General features: G+C 34.4%; 1 protein-coding gene across 1 annotated transcript; it reads left to right on the forward strand.

Annotated features, from left to right (window-relative positions):
• The first annotated feature begins 83 nt into the window (after window positions 1-83).
• LOC125674695 (importin subunit alpha-7-like) lies at window positions 84-19838 on the forward strand. Its single transcript, XM_048911933.2, has 14 exons — window positions 84-222; window positions 509-640; window positions 1556-1654; window positions 3737-3833; window positions 3995-4086; window positions 5224-5355; window positions 5767-5855; window positions 12102-12204; window positions 12529-12692; window positions 12927-13005; window positions 14387-14512; window positions 15254-15381; window positions 15703-15878; window positions 18055-19838. The coding sequence occupies exons 1-14, from the start codon at window positions 211-213 to the stop codon at window positions 18246-18248; spliced, it is 1623 nt and encodes a 540-aa protein (XP_048767890.1). The 5' UTR covers window positions 84-210; the 3' UTR covers window positions 18249-19838.
• The last annotated feature ends 602 nt before the right edge of the window (window positions 19839-20440 follow it).

The following is a 20440-nucleotide window of genomic DNA, read 5'->3' on the forward strand; positions in this document are numbered from 1 at the left end:
ACGTCATATTCTAGAAAAAAAATTGTTCTAACTAATCAACAAATTCAGACATTCTCTCTAAAGAAAAAGTAAAAGTGATTTTTTTTTCTGGGAAATCAGCTGTAAGGAAACGCATGCTCGGTTCGTCTGAAGTAAAATGGTGGTTTCGTCTTAGAAGGGAAGAAAGAAAGCCGTGAAAACTGGTTGAAAACCGTTTATCTGTGTAAATAAATGCCTTACGATGTAAGTAAAAGTCACAAATGTGCAATGCTTTATCTGATGTTTTTTATATTTGTTGGTGATCTAGTGATTTATTTAATGACAATAAAGGTAAATGTGTTCTTAACATAGAGAAAAACAAATGGATTAGTCACTCATAAGTTACACTCTTTGTCTTCACTCTGTCTGTTTTATGTATTTTCATTTTGGATACTCTGACATACATATGATGTGAATAAGATACACATGAAGTTTTCTTTTCATCGTGAGGAAGGTCTGTGTCATACTGTTAATTTGTTGCATGTTTCAGATGTCATCACATGCAGAAAATGCAGCCAACAGGCTTAAGTCATACAAAAACAAAGCCCTAGATTCACAAGAGCTCAGACGAAGACGCGAAGAAGAAGGCGTCCAACTCAGGAAACAGAAACGAGATGAACAGGTAAAGCTCAGGTGATGATTATTGCCTTAGGCTGTTATTTTAATTATCGACACAAGACTTGTCTTGTGAAAGGTGACAAAAATAAATATTGCCGTTGAAATCGAGGTTTATTGCTCTCAAGCACTTTAACAGGTGTGTACAAGAAGTTACCTCATTTGATTAGATGGGTTTTTCACCTTTGCGATAAACATATATCTACTGTTATCCAAGGTTATGTCCCTTGGCTACCAAAAAATGTTGAAAAACCAACTTTTTCTACATTATGTACATGTACTTTCATTTTTGTCTTTTCGGTCATATAGACATTGACTGACAACCATAACATGTTTTTGTATTTTTTAAGAGGTGTTTGTGTGTGAACAAGTGAATGGGTGGTGTAAGTGTGTTAAAAAACAATGTTATACATAAAATTAATTATAAAGGTTGTGTGCATTGGGGTAAAAAAAAATTGCACACCTTTCCTACATTGGCCTGTGTAGGTTTCCTTGGTCATCTTCAGCAGTGGGCTCATGTAGTTTGTAGCTTTTTACTGCAGGATGGCAGACATAGCTTTTATAAACTGTTGTTTACATGTGTATTGCCATGACACATAATTTTAAGAGTATTGTAGGTTTTTTAAATGAAAGATCATGTCATAAACATGAGAACATTGTGTGTAGTTTAGTGTCAACAGGAAAAAAACAACCAAATAATTTGCATTTTTTAAACCACTTCAGATTGCACTTTCATATCCTTATCCTGAAACTTTGGCTCTATTTAAGGTGAAATGCAAGTTTACACATGGCATTTAATGTGTTTAGAGATAAACAAGATATGATTGAATATGATGTAATGTAGCATGGAGGCACAATATTCTGTTATTGTCTTAGAAAGTTGTTTTTTTTTAGAAATTAGTGGTACATTGTTATTTCCCAGGTTTTCAAAAGAAGAAATGTTTCCATGCCAACTAGAGGTCCAGAAGAATTTGCTGGAGGAAATATCCATGACAACACAGTCAGTTCAACGCCATATACCGTGAGTTCACACATCACCAGTTTTGTTTTTAACTCTCTATTAAAAACTCTGCTAACAGAGAATTAAGATGAATATAAAATGTGTTGAGATCATTTGGTTTTAGATTGCTCTAAAGCATCAGTATGGTAAGAATCATGTTATGTGAGTGCCTGAGGTCAGCAATGGTGAAAAATGTCATTCAAAACAGTCAGACTGACATGTTACATGCATGTGATCATTTTTTAACCACAAATCTGTACATAGCCTTTAAAAAGGTGTGATTTTGAGTGAAAAATCCAGACACCAGTTGCAAAATGTGGTACAAAGTCTTCACAGAATATCAGTCATAAAATGGTTTCATACATCTATAAAAGTATAATGCTGAGAAAATACTTCACAAATTCCATAATATTTATTGTTGTGAAGACCTTTAAATATTTCATCATTTCTATTCACCCATACATTGCATTTGTAATAGTAAAGATTAGAGAAAATTCGGGAGACCACATTTAATTTGAAATTAAATGATCGTAGATTTTTTATCAATATTTTCAACATAACATTTGAAAAATAAATTTTTAATTGTTTTCAAAGTCATAAAAGATGCTTTCTCATAAATTGACCTTTTATCCTCACAATTACGATAACTTATATATAGTGACAATCTTAAAGACTGCTATTATTTTGTTTACCTTCAATTCATATGAAAGAAAATAAAATTTCTAAGATTTATGGCTTAATTTCTTCTTTAACAAACCACCTGTTGGACCTATTTCTGACCACAATGCAGATCACTTTTGTCTGAGATCAGCCATGCGTATCTGAAGTCCAGCAGTAGGAAATGGACATGTTATGCAATCAATACAATGGACTTTAATTGGGGGTGAATTAAACCATTGGACTGAGTCTATAGGAATAGACCTGAAAATTTGTACAATTTATCCTTTCCCTTGAATTTTAATATACAAGTGTGAATGGAATTGAAAAGGTGTGAAATTTTGTGTACAGTCTTTACTACATATCATATACATGATGTTAAAGTATACTATGCCAGTTAAGTGTCAAATTTTCTTGGATGCTAGTCATAGGGAGTTGAAAAATCATATGTAAGTGCTCAATGCCAGGGTGCAAAACAATTGTCGGATCACAGGTACCCAAACTTGTGGCCAAACGTTCTTCATGTAATAATGAGGGTTTGGCCTTGAATTTGGTGTCAGAAAGCAGGGATTATTTTACCTTTGAATCTAGGGGCCAGGTCCTTTAAGTTTGGGAAAAATAGCAATATTTGATTGAAATTGGGAAATTTGTTTCATACAAATGAATAAGAAAAACAAGCAAAAAGTTAACCATTTGAGATATTTTATTATCAATGTGGCTGGCTTAAACAAGCTTTAATTTCCAGTCTTTGGCAGAGAAAAAACTGTCACAAATTTTTTGCAACAGAGTTACACTGAGGTTGGATTGCCCCTTGTGGCATATTCTCATCAAAGCATCCATCATTTGGGAATTGTTAGGCATCATTTTGGGAAAAACACCTGCTTTTCAGCTTTTGGAATGGGGCCAAATTTCAGCCCTCTAAAGACCCTAAAAAAATCCCTGGAAAGGCCTTTTGGTGTGGTTTAGTATTCATCTCAAAGGTATCCTGGTACCAGAAGTTGTAAAGCTGCAGGTACTTAGAAGCTTTTGTAACACTAGAGGGCATCAAAGTATTATTTGATTTTGATGATGATGAACCGATTTATAAAGCAGATTGCCCCGCAGGTGCTCTGCTACACTTTTGTATGTTGCAATGTTATTGGAGTTTGTCCTAGCATCTTTATTTATAAACATGATGACAGAATTCCATATTTACCTACATACTTACATCTGAAAATATTGTATACTTGAGTCCAACTTTTGCCTGTTCATGCTTCAAATGAATTCGATGTACACTGTCAGACATGGTTTTAATCTCGTGCTGCAGCTTTCAGAAATATTCAATCTTACCTAGCATGTAAGATGAATATATTCTTACTAAACAATCTGGAACAAAGCAATGATAGAAAACAAATCATTTGAAATAAAGTAAAACTGTAGCATTTGAAGAATTGTTGATCATTTCAGGGTGGCATCACTCAAGAAATGATTCAGGTTTTGTACAGTGAAAATGCAGAGGAACAAGAGGCTGCCACTCAGAAGTTCAGAAAGCTCCTTTCAAGAGGTAAACATCTCAGTTTTCTATTATTTTAGGGGCGAATCTGATATGTAAAATTTTACACAAGCATCATAGATGCTGTCACAGTTTGAACTTTTAGATAGCTTTGCTTTAGATTTTGTGTTCTGTGTATACTGAAATGGTAACAACTTACATTCCATTGGTAGAACCCAACCCTCCTATAGACGAAGTCATTCAAACAGGAATTGTTCCCAGATTTGTTGAATTTCTTCAGAAAGATGGCAACTGCACCTTACAGGTTAGTTTTGATTCTTCGGTTGATGAGGTTTATGTGTACATTAGGAACACTGTATCAAAGCTTTAGGTAACCGATTACCCAAACAATTTGTCCAAGACCAGCAGATAGTGACAGTCTATTTCATTGTTTGAGAAATTTAGTAAAATGTCCAGCAAGAATCTTGATTTCAAAAATTCTGTTTTTATAAAGATTACAAGCATATATTTTTAACAGAAGATGAATAAAGATTCTATCTTCATAAATTTGTTTACATATTTGGCTGTTTTAAATGATCTTCATAAATTGCAATATATGTTGTTATTTGTTTAGATATTTGGCTGTTTTAAATGATCTTTTATTAGTGACTAGAGTGTTTACTGAAGAAAATTGGGATTTACTTTGAAAATAAAATTGCTAAAGTGGTTTCATAATGTTAGTATTAAATCAGTATTACTCATTGCAATCTTTTAGAGGGTAGAATTCTAGCTAGCACTATTAATCCATGCTTCCATTCTCTGTTACAAATGTTTTTCATTTTTCTAGAAAACTAACAATAAAAGAAAGCATTACTATATCTAACTTGATCTGATTATTCAGATTAAGTTTTACTGTGTAAGAATTGTCAGTTCTTTCATTCGTCAACACCATTTATGTCCTCTTTATCCCATTTACACTTGTAGAGTTGCACGGTCATATATTATAGTACGAAAAAGGGGATATGGATCACTGTTGCATGATGTTGATTCAAACTTTAAAAATTCTACATTTTATGGCCAGTGCCTAAATCTGAGTAAAATATCACTACTCTGTTTAGAACATATCCAATGTACCTATGCTTTGCTCTGTTTCTCTGTGGGTCCTTTATTTGTAGAAAGGTCATTTAATGTTTGAATGAAGAATATAATTTATTTATGATATCTGTATATAGGAGTGGGCTTACTATGCTAACACAGTGTTCACTGTACACATGAGTGAACAAAGCTGACTCCAAAAACAAACAAAAGGGGCTGGCTCTGAATCCAAATTGGAGTGGACCTCGAGCTGAGTCTTCACTAGAAGGTTCACTTCCTGGGTTCGTTTGTATGTTAGGTGGGATCTTGTCAGTAGTACTGCATGTTGTTGGTAGTTGTTCATACTGCATATCATTACGGTTTTCAGTTTGAAGCTGCGTGGGCCCTCACAAACATAGCGTCGGGAACCTCCCTTCAGACACGAGTGGTGATAGAAGCAGGTGCTGTGCCAATTTTTATAAAGCTGCTTGCCTCAGATATTGAGGATGTTCAGGAACAGGTGAGATGTTTCACGTGTATTGTAGATCCAGTTTTATTTGCAAGACTCTTATGTATTTTTACGAGAGTTCAAGCTCATGGAAAGATACATTCATATAGGTTCATGATATGCTTGATTGCTGATGTTTATTGGTGAAAAAATCAATTGCTCTCTAAAGTTTTTTTCAAATGTTAATGTCACTCATGAAAGTTTCAAGATCTGCTACAACTTATTTAGTGTATGGTAACTTATGTGCTAGGAATTTTAAATTCAAGAATCTAATCTAAAGAAATTTGTGTGTCAGGAAAAGGATTTTTCAACTAACTCAAAATCTCAAATGAAAGAGAGGATATAGTGATTTTAAAATGTTACATTTGTTGCAGGACGAATTGTACAGAATTCATGACAGTTATATTTGTGATATATTTGTAGGCTGTGTGGGCTTTAGGAAATATTGCTGGGGATAGTCCGGAGTGCCGGGATTATGTGTTGAATGAAGGAATTCTTGTCCCTCTATTACAGTATGTCATAAGCCACTAAACTAGACTGGTTTAACCTAGTTTCTTTTTAAATGTTAGGAGTAACAATTAGTGTATGGAAACCTATTTTTGGGAGTTGAACTATGTTCAATCTCCCTGGGTCATCACGCACTTTTCTGCGCAGTAATTTGTATTGATTTGTATAGTGGTCGTCAGCGGGGGTTCTGTGTCAGCTGATTTACTCCTAGGTAAATCAACATAAACTTTTATAAACATCCGCCATTAAATAATCCATGTAACTTTTCTGAATTAATCTAATTTTGATAATTGACATGTAAATAAATGCAATGATATTGTATTCAAATCAATTTGAATACAAGATTTCGATCAAATTGATACTGATAGACATAGAAAAATAATAGATAAGGTTGAAAAATTGTCGTTTGTAGCACAGCGTCACCTATAAACATTGATAGGGAAACGAACGACAACTGCACACAAGCCCTATTGACACCGTGGCGCGAAATATCGAATATGGTGCGAAACCTCAGAAAATTTACAAGAAATAACTCTACAACATTGTGTATGTGTATATATTTGTTTGTTTTTTTTAATGTGATATAAAAAATGTTTGATGTTACATGTAGATTGAATTAAAACACGTCATTCCCAGTCAACAACTTTCGATTGGGATCGGAATACGAAATAAAATTTCTTATATCCGGTGGCAAAGTGAAACTGCTTCATGCTTCAAGTTATTGAATTACGTAGTAATTGCACGTTACACATTAGAGAACTGTTCCTTTTAATAAAGAAAGTCACAAAATAGATACAAAATGAGTGTACCTTATTCATTACTGTTACCGAGCTTTCGTCGACTATAATCTCGAAATGGCGTGTTTCGCTGCGCTTGATGATCTGACGGTAAGGTCCACATTTTCTACGTGAGTAGTGTGATATTTGTTTATGAATTTTTTGCGCATACATGGTATGTCTCGGCTAGGAATAATGGAAACTTTCTCACCTATGTATGTAAAGACATATTAATCTCTATTTTTAAAAATGTAGAACACTTTTATCAAATGACAATGTTTGAAAACACTTAGAGCCCCGATGTCAGAATTTCCTTTTCCAAGACATCAATATGTCAAATTCATTATCCTTTTTGAATAGTATGTACCATATTTTGTACCAGTTATCCATTTTGAATCCCCTAATACAATGGGATTTTGCTGCACTCTGTAATGTTTGAGTGGATGTCATGAGTGTGTGTCAAACAGAAATTTTAAGAGCATGGGATAAGGTGCTGCCATGTATTACTTCACTATCAAAGTTTAACCCAGTTGCCACAATGTTGAATTTATGCTGCAAAAGGATTGGAAATTGCTCTGGTCAAAACACATTGTTTATTTGTCTACAGATGAAAGAGACACGAGGATTCTCCCTCACAAACTGAAAAAAAAAGTTATGGATCTTGTACATGTATAGTTTATTAATCACTATAGATTTCCAGCATCACAAGTCTGATTCCACTATATGCTTTCCATACTGTCAGGTTCATTCACCCCCTGTTTGAGCCACAGTATAATATACCAAATACCTTGGCAATAAATAACATTATTTGACTAGTGTTTCATTTTTAGCGGAGTTGCGATGAAGTCGAACTCGACTTATGATCTGATGAAGTGCCTTTGGGCGGGCACGCATCAACATTTCATTTCCGCTCTTGAGCAAATTATAGGATCTCATTCAAACTTAGATGGATTGTCACCCTCAGTAAGATGAGGAAGCCTATCGATTCTGGGGTCACTAGGTCAAAGGTCAAGGTCACTGGCTATAAATAGACTGAAATTTGGAGAAAATTTTGTTTTCCGCACCATAGCTCTTGAACGAATTATAGGATCTCAATCAAACTTAGATCGATTAAGTAAGACAAGAAGCCTATCGATTCCGGGGTCACAAGGTCAAAGTCACAGTGGCTATAAATAGACTGAAATTTGGAGAAAATTTTGTTTTCTGCACTATAATTTTTTAACAAATTATAGGATCTCAATTAAACTTAGATGGATTATCGCCCTTGATGAGACAAAGAAGCCTATTGATTTTGGTCAAGGGTTAAAGGTCAAGGTCACAAAGGATTTAAGTCGGCTGAAATTTATGTACGCAAAATTTTGCTCCCTGCTTGATAATTCTTGAAAACTTTTCTGCCGGTTCCCTCTATGCCCATTCCTTGCGCAACTCGGCTTGTGCATTTCCGATGCCCGACAATTTTTAATTTTTTTGCATTTCATTTATTTTGAGTTATTATACAATTATTTACCATTCCATTGATCCTCTACAGGACTGTAGTATACTCAGGTGACAGTTTAGCATATTGGACTACCTTTTCAAGTAATGAATCCTTAGAATTAGCTATAACTAGGATTAAACTTGAATGTATATATACAGGGGGAAAACTTCTTCATAACTGCAAGGCATTGATAACCATATTGATTTGAATGTTTGGGCCATAATATGTGGTCACATTTTTCATGAGAATATAAAGGGGTGAAATTCTAGAAAACAACAACACGACTTCAGTTACTCAAGGAGCGTTGTGGCCCATGGGCCTTCCATTATCCATGTTTGCTGTTGTAACGCTTTGAAACAACAACAGTTGATTTGTATCTAAAATCATGATAATATTCAGTCATTTATCCCCCTACCCTTCCAGTACTATCTTTTCTAACTGAATTTCCACAATGTTCAACTCCCACGAGTACTTTAAGTACTTTGATTGTGCTAAGGGCTGTTCCATTAAAACATATGAGGTACCCGGGGACGGCAATTAAAAAAAAATCTATGGGTGCTTGTCATTGGTAAAAAATTGCATCTATGGTGGGTACCTACTGCCAGAAAACTGCATCTGTGGGTGGTTGTTTTGATAAAATTTATATTTTTTTACCGAAACTGAGAGGAATGCAACAAGAGAAGGGAAGGGTTGAAAGTAGAATGTGAAACAAACGCCGTTTTATGTCTTCTTTTTATCTCGGTCGATGAGGTTCCACGATCCGGTTATCGTTTCTGGTTTGACTCTAAAATTATAGCGACCGGAAATTAGGATTATCTCCCTTGTCCAAAACGTGCTCGTGGTCCATTGAAACAGTTTTTGATTTTTTTCTAGCTGCAATAATGTAGCCCTATCCAATTTTTTTTATTCTGACGTTTTCGGGATGAGGCTACAATTCCATAGGATCTCCGTAATGGTGCAAAATAATTTTATGAATAACCGATAATAAACTCTGTGTATAGTCCCAAATGTTGTTTACACCAAAAGGAGTACCAACTTTTTGCTCGGGCATGTCTAATAAAGGTGTTTTTCATTAAATATAATGCACAGCATGCAAAATTCTTCGTCTGCTCCGCCATGCTTGTTATCGCGAAATCTCGTAGGTGGATCTAATGAAAAAAGCTAAACATTGACAATCGGCGCGAAAATGTAGTTTCGACAAAGAAAGGAAAATCATATTGTTGCAGTCTGCTGTTCGGTTTTTAACTTGATATTAAATTCAAACCTTTTCAATACCGACGAAATAGCTTTCGCCTCCATACTTGTCCATTGATGTATATACTACTTTATATGGCATATGCAAATGACTTGACAATCGGAAGTTGAAACTTCAGTACATCAAACATGGCGCACAAATATGAATCGAGAAATTGGAATTTATCGAAATTGTTGAAAACGGTAGAATAGAGCCTCACAAATCTTAAGTTGCAGGTTGTAAATTTATATATTGACTAAGAAACATAGAATATCATTTTATTTACGTAAAGAAAGTCAGGAAATGTTTAGAATGAGCGCAAATGTTGCGGGAGTGAATCGGTTCAATCACTCCCGCATTTGCACCATTACGGAGATCCTAAGGACTAAAGGAGTTGTAGCCCTCTCCCTAAAAAAAAAAAAAAAAAAAAAAAAATCAGAGAGGGCTACATTATTGCAGCTAGATTTTTTCATGCCCTCAAAAAATGTGAAGTATTTGATGGAGAGTGACCCAGATATATTGTCAAGCTCAGATCTTGCACCTATCAGTAATCTATAGGAGTAAAAGAAGACAGAATAGTGAAGTATGTTGAAGATGTCAAAGAAAAGGAACGAAATAAACTAGAGCAGAAGAAATTGTTAGATAGTTTTAAAGACAGTCCAATATTGTTGCTAACAATTGCTGAGTTGAAGGTATTATTGCACACACACTTTCAAAAGCCAACACACACTGGAAGAAAATCTAAGGCAGACTTTTTAGTTGATATGGACAAGGAAATCAAAAGTAGAAATATATCTGATACTTCTTTATATGAGACACTGGAAAAACTTTTCCCTCCAAAGTTTAGGAAGTCAAAATCGTGACATTGAATTTCAGAGATTTGCAGCTAGTTTTACCTATTATTTTATAGACATGGTTTTGAATTCTAGGTATTTGTTACCGATGTATACACAAGTCAGTGACTGTTTTAAAGCAATATGCAATGGCCTTTCTTGAACAGTCATATTACAATTAAATTTGACAAATGCTTTATCCAATTTTTGAATAGCCATTTTTATAGAATTTGTGTTTGTCACATTGTCAACTTATTCAGATTGGCATTATTATTTTCAATTTTGTGTCCACCCTGGGTGATTTGGTATGTAAAAAAGTTGGTGATTGTTGTGTAGCATGCCAATTCAAATAGTTGACTTAATGTTGGAGTATAAAGTGCCAAAGTTAGAGTTTGGACAATCTATATAGTTTTGGTTGTGCACTGTTTTTTGTATAAAGATTAGAACTGTATTTCATGTTGAAGTTTAAAGAATATTTTTCCAGTCATTAAAACTTGTTCTACCTGTTCATATTAGGCCTAGTATTTGTCATCTTATGTTGAACTATGACTACAGAATTATAGATTTTAATGGGGTTACCCAACACCATTACAAGCATAAATTTCGCTCATTTAATTTTCTTTAAATTTTGTTTTATACTCATCTACTTTGACCAATGAAGGAAAATTTATATTAATTTCAAGAAATTTCAACCACACATTTTCATTTGAATAATTTCAATAGATATATAGAAATTTCATCAAGCAAACTTTTGATCACTGAGATGCCCTAAATTTGATACAAATCGAATTAAAAGGTTTAGCTGATTTTTACAGAGTTATTTCCTTTCAATGGGTGTTGGGTACCACCTTTAATACACAAATTTGGAGAGGGATATAAAAGTCTTCAACTGTCAGAAATGGATCAAGTCCTTCAGCTTTTTATTATCGTTTTCCCAAAGAAGTTGTTGTTATTCTATAGCATTTGGACACTCTCTAAAATCAACTTCATTCAGTGAAGACTGTTTATCAAACTTGGTACATAGTTTTTAGAATGACATAGAACCCTATTATTTTTTTTACAAAGGTTAAGATCACAGGATCCAGTTGTCATTCCATAACATCCTTGTGAACAATGCAATGAGCCGTAGTGTAACAAATATCTAAGACATCAGTGTCGCAAAGACACATTTTCTTGTTTTTTAATACTCAAAATACTAGTCAATTTTAAAACTTTTAGTAGTTGTTTTTGAACATTTACAATACTAGGCTTTTTATGAACAGGTAGACTTATAAAATTGATTTAGTTCATCGTGTTTAAGAAAGACAGTCTTGATAAAATAAATTGATGGTTCTATGATCAAGCTTCATTGATGGCCAGTTATTTGAATGGTGATGAGACCCAAGATACTCTTCTCTTTACTATCATGCTTGGGAACATCTGAAAATAGACCTCTATTCAGGGGTTATAAATAGTCATTCATACATGTTGAATTTAAAGAAAAAGTGTATTTCACATTTATTTCACTTCTATGGGTGGTGCCGCACTATCTAAAATTGCTTCTGTGAGTGGTCCCTCATTACATTTTTATGCTTCTATGGGTGGTTACCCAAATTTTAAAGTGCCTTCCCCGGGTACCTCATATGTTTTAATGGAACAGCCCTAAAATGTAAAACACCTAAAGAGTGTTGATTTAAAATTCAAATTATGATGTCATGGAAAACAATGAAATGTTTCATCAAGCCTCTGCTATTAGTAAAAAAAAAAAAATGTAGTATGAAAAAGCAAAAATATTTTGCCTTAGATGTAAATTTGACAATATATCATAAATATTGGAACTGGTTTTAGTCAAGTCATATAGGAGCATTTTGCATGCAGATAAAAGATTTCTTTAGTTTGAGCATGTCTATACAATGCATATTTCAATTAATCTTTTTTCTTGTTCTTGTCAGGTTATTAAGCAAAAACACAAGCAGTTTATCTATGACTAGGAATGCCGTATGGTGTCTATCAAATTTATGTAGAGGAAAAAATCCCCCACCAGATTTTGCAAAGGTAAGAATGTTTTACAGTGGTACCTTTCTTTGTCAACTCGAGCATGGAATTACAAATATCTGTCACTAACAAAGTAAACGCTCTTTCAACAACCTTGGTCATAACTTTTGAACTACACAAGATAGAAACTTCATACTTGATGAACTGAAAAGTCAAGATCAAAGGTATATGGCAATAAAAGGTCAAGGCTTTATATCAAGGTCAAGTCCATGGTTGAGGGCATACTCTTACAATTGAAAATCAGATTTTTTCTTTCTCTCCTTTTCAATTTTTTGGGAATTTAAATTTTATTTATTTTTTAAATGTCAGATTTCCTTGTTTCAGGTGTCCCCTTCTTTACCCGTGTTAGCCAGACTGCTGTTTCATACAGATAAAGATGTTTTGGCTGATGCATGTTGGGCATTATCTTACCTGTCCGACGGTCCCAATGAAAAGATTCAGTCTGTGATAGATTCAGGGGTGTGTCGCCGATTAGTAGAACTCCTTATGTAAGTGAAAACAAGCTAAACTGCCTGGAGATTATGTTATTGCATTTGTCATAGAAATTCTGTCCAATATTTATTAAACAGTTTATGGAAATTTGACAGTAAAGAAAAACTTTTCTTGAAGGAGTTATTTCCAAATGTTAAAGAAGCTATCTTCAAAAAATTCTACTGACCCATTATGATCATCTTTGTATGTTATGCATTGTTGAAATAGAATTTCCTTTGATGAATTGACAGGTACACGCAGCAGAGTGTTGTTTCAGCAGCGCTACGAGTGGTGGGTAACATAGTCACCGGGGACGACTTTCAAACACAGGTATCCATGTTATAGAACTGCTGCACTTTTGAGTATTGTAGTTTGATATACATAATGCCGTGAATAAATGTATGTATAAGTAATTTACATGTATGTTTGATAAACATACACTGCATTAGAATCTGATTATGTTTGATGTTAATACAGTGGAACCTCGTTGTTAAGTACATGGTTTATTACGTTAGACTGCATATTATGTTGGAATTTTAAAGCACAAAACCATTTCTTAACAAACCCATGTACATGTAAAATAGACATGATTTTTACGTTGTCTAAAGATTCCGCAATTCCGTATTTTGTTGTAAAGTTTCAGACAAAAAAGTAATAAGCCCCTAAATTGAATTTTATACTACATGTAGGTAAGATGTACCCGATAATCAGCAGTTCCCACACAGATTGCCCTGGGCTGTCAGTGTCTACATTTCTTAGTCTGATCAGGGATTAGTAACAGTTGACTGATCACGCTTTGTCAGATCTAGGGAGTTAATACAAGTGAATACCTTGTATCAAAGCCATTGATAAACAATTGAAAAGTGTTTATTTATGAATTGTATTTAATTAATCTTTATAAAATTAACATCAAATAACAACGTGGGTATCAGAAATTATTAAGACAAAACTTAAACTTCTCAGTCCCATAGCTTGGATAAACTCTTCAGTGAAAACAACGTCTTATTTCTGGTGAACTTGTGAAATCAGAGGGGGGTTTCTGCAGGTGAATAAGTAAAGATAGATAAGTCGAAGCACATTGATTACAAACTAAAAACAATTTTATCTACAAACACCAGCACAAATCATCCAGCATTTACATGGCATCTTACACACGTGTAGTCACATGGATCTATAGTAAAGCACATGTGGCCTAGATCCTATTGTTTGATAAACATTAGAACTGTGTATTACACAAAGTTAAAAATAAAGAAGTTTTGTTGTTTAAATTTTAGGTACAAATATTGACTACAAACTAATTCTTGGGTGAAATTTATACAAAAGCATTATATAAGGAAGTGGAAGTTAAAGAAAATGTTGGAGAATCAAAGTTTATTATGATATATATGCTTCCACCCCCACCCCCACTCCACCCCCTTTTTACAGAGAATACAATTTCTAAGTAATGTTTTTACTGGATTATTATGTTGCCCCAGGTATTACCATTATTTTCTTTAAGGTTGTCTTGAGCTCTTTCTTTAAGGTTGTCTTGAGCTGTTTGTTTAAGGTTGTCTTGAGCTCTTTGTTTAAGGTTGTCTTGAGCTCTTTCTTTAAGGTTGTCTTGAGCTCTTTGTTTAAGGTTGTCTTGAGCTCTTTGTTTAAGGTTGTCTTGAGCTCTTGTTTAAGGTTGTCTTGAGCTGTTTGTTTCATAGTATCTTGAACTCTGTTTCAGGTCATCTTGAACTGTTCTGCTCTGCCATGCCTGTTACATTTACTCAGTAGCTCAAAAGAATCAATTAAAAAGGAGGCATGTTGGACAATTTCAAACATCACAGCAGGAAACAGAATGCAAATACAGGTAGGGTCTAAATTGTGTAAAATAGGCAAAGGGAGGTAATTAGGTGATGTACGATAAAAAGATAATACTTTTCTGTATCATACCCTTTAAATGACTACCGGTCAACTTCAAGAAATTAGCCATTTCTGATTCAGTAGTTTTGAATTGCATAATGAATAGATATAAGTATTTAGTTTCAATCAGATGTTAATTAATAAATGTTAATTTGCATGGAATTGCTATGTATTTTGCACACAACTGACATGATTAAAAGTCCAAAGGTATTTGTATCTCACATTGAAAGCTACAACATTAATAATGGTCAGTGTTGATTTGAACTTAAATCTGGAAAAAAAGAGTGGTCATTTTAGTTCTATTAACTGTGCACACTCCCCATTCACTTGGGGGGGGGGTTCCTTTCAAATTTAACTCTTCTTTCATTTTGTTTGACATCACATTTTTATTTAGAGTAGAAGATTTGTTTCAAATGATTTCTTTCTCTTACATGAAAAAGTAAAATCTAGAAAATTCTATGCTTGAGTGACTTAAAAAAACTAAATGAAATGAGTGACAAAATACTTGTACACATAGCTGTACTGGTATGACTGATTAGACCTGATTCAGGACAGGTCTCAATGTGTACCTCTATGTCTGACAGTCCATGTCCTGGGACTCAGCAGTATGATTAACATTGCTTGTAGAAATCCCAAAGTTTCTACTTTAGTTCTTTATAGGCACTGAATTCATAAACTTCTTTTGTAGAGTGTTATTGATGCCAATATATTCCCTGTTTTGATTGATATTTTGGGCAAAGCCGACTTCAAGACGAGGAAAGAGGCAGCTTGGGCAATTACTAACGCCACATCAGGGGGATCCCCTGAACAAATCAGGTAAACTTACTACACAGCTGGCTAATTGTGACAAAATCAGGTAAACTTGCTACACAGCTGGTTAATTGTGACAAAATCAGGTAAACTACTTCACAGCTGGCAAACTGTGACAAAATCAGGTAAACTAGATTACTACACAGCTGGCTAATTGTGACTAAATCAGAATAATATGCACTGTACCTGGTACATATTGATATAATGCAGTATCGATTAAAATGTTATAGCTCTAACAAGAATGTGCATTAAAGGTGGAAATTCCTATACAGAAGGTTGTCTACCTGAAGCTTCGAATATCTGCTAATGTTTTGATTTTATTGACAGGTTTTTGGTAGATCAGGACTGTATCCCTCCATTGTGTGATTTACTGACAGTGATGGATGCCAAGATTGTACAGGTGGCTCTAAATGGCTTAGAAAATATTCTGCGATTGGGCGAACAGGATGCAAAGAACCACAATGGCACAAATCCTTACGCTGTTTTAATTGAGGAATGTTATGGTATGAATGTACATAGATTATCTCCGACACGGGTGTTCAATGGGTTTATAGATTCTGTTGTTGGGGAAAATTTGAAATGAGAGGTGGTAGTGTGCACTGAGTGTGCAACTTTTTTGAGTCAATATCCCATTGAGGTATTTGATTTGAATGGTGCTACTGATTAAAGGTACATGTGCTCCAATTTTTATGTTAGATTTGGTTACGATAGCAATGCAGTGGTATTCTATGAATAAAATGAAACCAAAAACTCTATTGAATATGCATTCAAAAAACTACAGTTGTAGCGATACATGTATAAATGGATATAGTTAAAATATCTTTTTACAAACATTCTTTCTGAATTGAGCCAAGTGCTGACCACATGAATATGTTCTTAGCATACTGATGTGCTATTTTTCATCAATTCTTAGATCTTTAATATGTAACACATGATCTAGCATACTGAATCTTTATTCTTTTATATACAAAAGATGAACTCGGTGTCAAAACTTACAAATCCCATTGTTTTGTTTTCGACCATGCAATGCATTCATTATACAAATATGGCCAACCAAAGATGTCCGAGAGTGTTTGACACATGCATATAGCATAATAAATTTGGTCTGATACTTTCCGACCATGCAATGCATTCATTATACAAACATGGCCAAATGAAAATGTCTGAGTTAAATTAGTCAAGGATGAACTTAAATTTTGACCCATTTTTTTCATCTTGGATGAAATCAATAGTTTACGTTGTATAAATTATTCTATATTGCCATTATAGATACACTAATCATGCTAGTTTGGAAACAAAACATTTTTGATTAGGGCTATTCCAGAAATAAATACATGGGGGGGGGAGGCACCTTTTGTATATACCAAGCACCCATAAAAAAAAAAAAATTTAAAAAAAAATTACCCCATGACCCATCAAATTGATAAACTCATTTTACAATGACCCATCTAATTAAAAAAAAAAACTAACCAGACCCACCTCAAAAATATTTTTAAAAATGAAAACGGTACAAATCTCACGAGGTTTTCGGGACAAACATTCTAGTCAATGACGCGGTAATGCCTGTGCGACATTGTATCACAGTAGTTCTGAAGAAACGATGTCACATCAACAATCAAAGGCATCTATGACGGGAATGTTGGAAAGATTGGGAGTCCAAACGATGCTATTATCATGAAATGGGTATGGATATGTTTTTCCACGAATCGTTCGTCTTCTAATGGAGCCCGCGCCCGGAGGCCTCTATATCACCATCAACCTGACTGATAAATATAGCGCATCGGTACCCTCGTATAAATCAACTAAGGTTTGCCTATTTTTATTAGAAAACGGAATACCTATTGGTTTCAAAATATTCCTAAAATCGATGCATTGTAAACTGTAATAATCATGTCCAAAGGGACCCTACTAAACACGCCTCTAATTTGAAGAGTGCCGTAATGGAAAGTTATGCGCTGCAAAGAGCGACAACTCGAATAGTTCTATGTTACTTTCGATTTCGAAAGCAGCATTTCGAAAGCACGTTTTCAATTTTCCCTCCGATGTTTTGTAACCAACACGACAAGAGCGACAATAAAAATATTCTGAAAACTCAACACCCACATGGGACAAAATAAAACAATAGAAACTACCCACTACCCATAATAAATATTTTTTTAACAGTCCAAACACGGACCAAATAAAATATGAAAAAATACAACCACCCACACCAAAAAATATCATTTGCCGCCCGACCCCCCCCCCCCCCCCCCCCCCATTTGATCATTTCTGGAACAGCCCTTATTAGCACATGTGTTTACCTTTGAATGCATGTATAATTGTGAAAGGAACCTGTGAAAAGGCTCACTGTATTGTCAAAATGATTAATAAAACATGTAAAAGGAAAAAGGTGCACTTATGACCGACCTATACATAAGTAATATTTATGCTTAAAAATTAGGTTCAAGCAGGCATTTATTTGAACTAAAGATTTACAGAGCTACTTTATGCATGAAGTGAGCTTTGTTCTTTGTGCCATGTGTAGTTATTATATCTTGATTGTGTTCATTTAACAAATTTAGTTTTAATCTTGATTTATACAAATAAGTTATGTAGATCTTTTGGAAAGAAATATGTATGTGTTCTAATATATGAAAAATAAAATACTAATTTGTCTTCCTTTTCTCTGTCGTGATCCAGGTTTGGACAAGATAGAATTTCTACAAAGCCACCAGAACAGAGAAATATACCAGAAAGCCTTTGACATGATTGAGCGATACTTCGGAACTGAGGAAGAAGACAAGGCTGTCGCACCCCAGATGGATGAAAATGCACAGCAGTATGAATTTAATGCCCCCGCTGAAAATGTTCCTATGGGTGGTTTCCAGTTCTAGGGGTATTGACTGTTTCATGGGCAAGAACTGTGGGGATGCGGTGAAGGAGGTTCCCGTTACAGCATGTTTTGTTGAAGGTGGATTTTGAAGGAAGTTGTCATCTTACAAGAACAATCTCGTTTTTTTTTTACGTTGATGGTTCACCTGGTTTGCAATATTTAGGTGTATTTGATTAAATCAGCTGAAATTTTTTTCCTTCATTGATTTCTATGAAAGTATATTTCAATCATACTTTAAAAATTTATGATGGTAAATTCAGCTTATTTTCTTCGTCTTTATATGTACAACTTCAGACTGTAGTTGATATTTTTTATTAGGAAAAAGTTAAGTATATGTTGTTTTTGTATCAGAGAATATTTCGTCAGTGAAGAATGTACCTGTTGTGAATTTTGGAATGTTTGTAATTTAATATTGAGCTTAATATTTTTCTTCTTATGTCTTTTGTTTTCATGGGAATTTTTCTGGGGTTTCATTGTGTTAAAAGGCTTAGCTGAGCATATATGTTGTTAATTTTGTTTCAAGTCTTTATTAACATGGTTTATTTAATTTTCTTTCATTGTAATGCAGAATCTCGATGTGGTACAACAGCTATAGAAGTTAAAAAGTTTTGTCTAAACCAATTTCTTTTCTTCTAGGATTAGATTCTTCTGCTTTTTATGTACATGGAAATTGTAGCCAAGCTATTCTGTATGTTTCTATTTTCATATTTTTACTCAACACATTTTCTGCTCTTGTAGACGTCTTGTAAATAACGCCAAAGATGTAACAACAAAAAGTCACATGGTACCCACTTACAGACTTCAAACTACATAGTTTTGGTACAAAAAAAAAAAATGACTCGTCATTTAATTTTTACGCAACCACGAAACAACCTTTCATGTTAAGGATGTACTACAAGCTGCCTGATCAGCTGATGTTCACACAGACACACCTCACTGCCAAACAGAACACCGTACTTACATGACAATAACACATGTGCTGAACAGGAAAACACTTGCCCCATAGTTATATTATTTGCCCTCAGGATTAAGTGTTCATGATGATTTCTGATTAAGTAAAGCCCCAAAGATCTCACTTTTGTATAGCCCACAGTTGGGAAGAACATGCAAGGTTTAGTTCTCTCCCTTTGTTATACTTTTTTATTCTATTGCCGATAAGGCAAATGGTGCTTTTTTTTATTAGGATGAAATTTCTTATCTTTGTTAAATCTTCAAGTATGAATTACCTCGAAAATCTCAACGGATTAATTGAGATTGGCATAATAATGGATACTAGGTCGAAGGAGACCATGGTAGAGAAGCTACTGATCCTGGGAATAGGATCGAGTTGTGATACCCGATGAAGAGTTTTGCCCCGTTGTATTGTTGTAAGACAACACTTCCTCTGAGAAGTTCCTGGGGGAGGGGGGTCCTTGAGGATAGTGAACACTTTCCCCATTGTTAGGGTCCCCAGTTTCATAGTACACGCCAAGAGGGAGGGAAAGCCCCCCTGTACATAACACCAAATCACACAGACGATACAAGATTCCACACTGTCAATTGTCAAGTCAAATGTGTGACCATTTATGACAAATAAATCATTAAACTATTACTGGTGGTGTCGTTTTCTCGAGAGTGTTTGTGTTGGTACTTTTATAGTAATGCTAAGAAAGTACCCAGATTGGTTTTCTCCACTTCTCTTTGCTAGCTGAAGTGTCACGAAAAATTGTATATTATTGAGAAATGTAAGGTAATACTAATACACCAAAATAGGACATGTTAGTTATTCTAAGTTTCCAAGATGTACACACTACCCTTCAGTAGATTGTATAGGGTATGCTAAATTTCCAAACTTTACACGCAAACCTTCAGTATAGATTGTATAGGGCATTCTAAATTTCCACGCTTTATACATAAACTTTCAGTATAGATTGTATAGGGTATTCTAAATTTCCAAGCTTTACACGCAAACCTTCAGTATAGATTGTATAGGGCATTCTAAATTTACACGCAACCCTTCAGTATAGATTGTATAGGGTATTCTAAATTTCCAAGCTTTATACGCAAACCTTCAGTATGGATTGTATAGGGTATTCTAAATTTCCAAGCTTTATACGCAACCCTTCATTATAGATTGTATAGGGCATTCTAAATTTCCAAGCTTTATACGCAAACCTTCAGTATAGATTGTATAGGGTATTCTAAATTTCCAAG

The sequence above is a fragment of the Ostrea edulis genome, chromosome 3 (assembly GCF_947568905.1).
Source record: "Ostrea edulis chromosome 3, xbOstEdul1.1, whole genome shotgun sequence".
NCBI classification, from domain to species: Eukaryota; Metazoa; Mollusca; class Bivalvia; order Ostreida; family Ostreidae; genus Ostrea; species Ostrea edulis.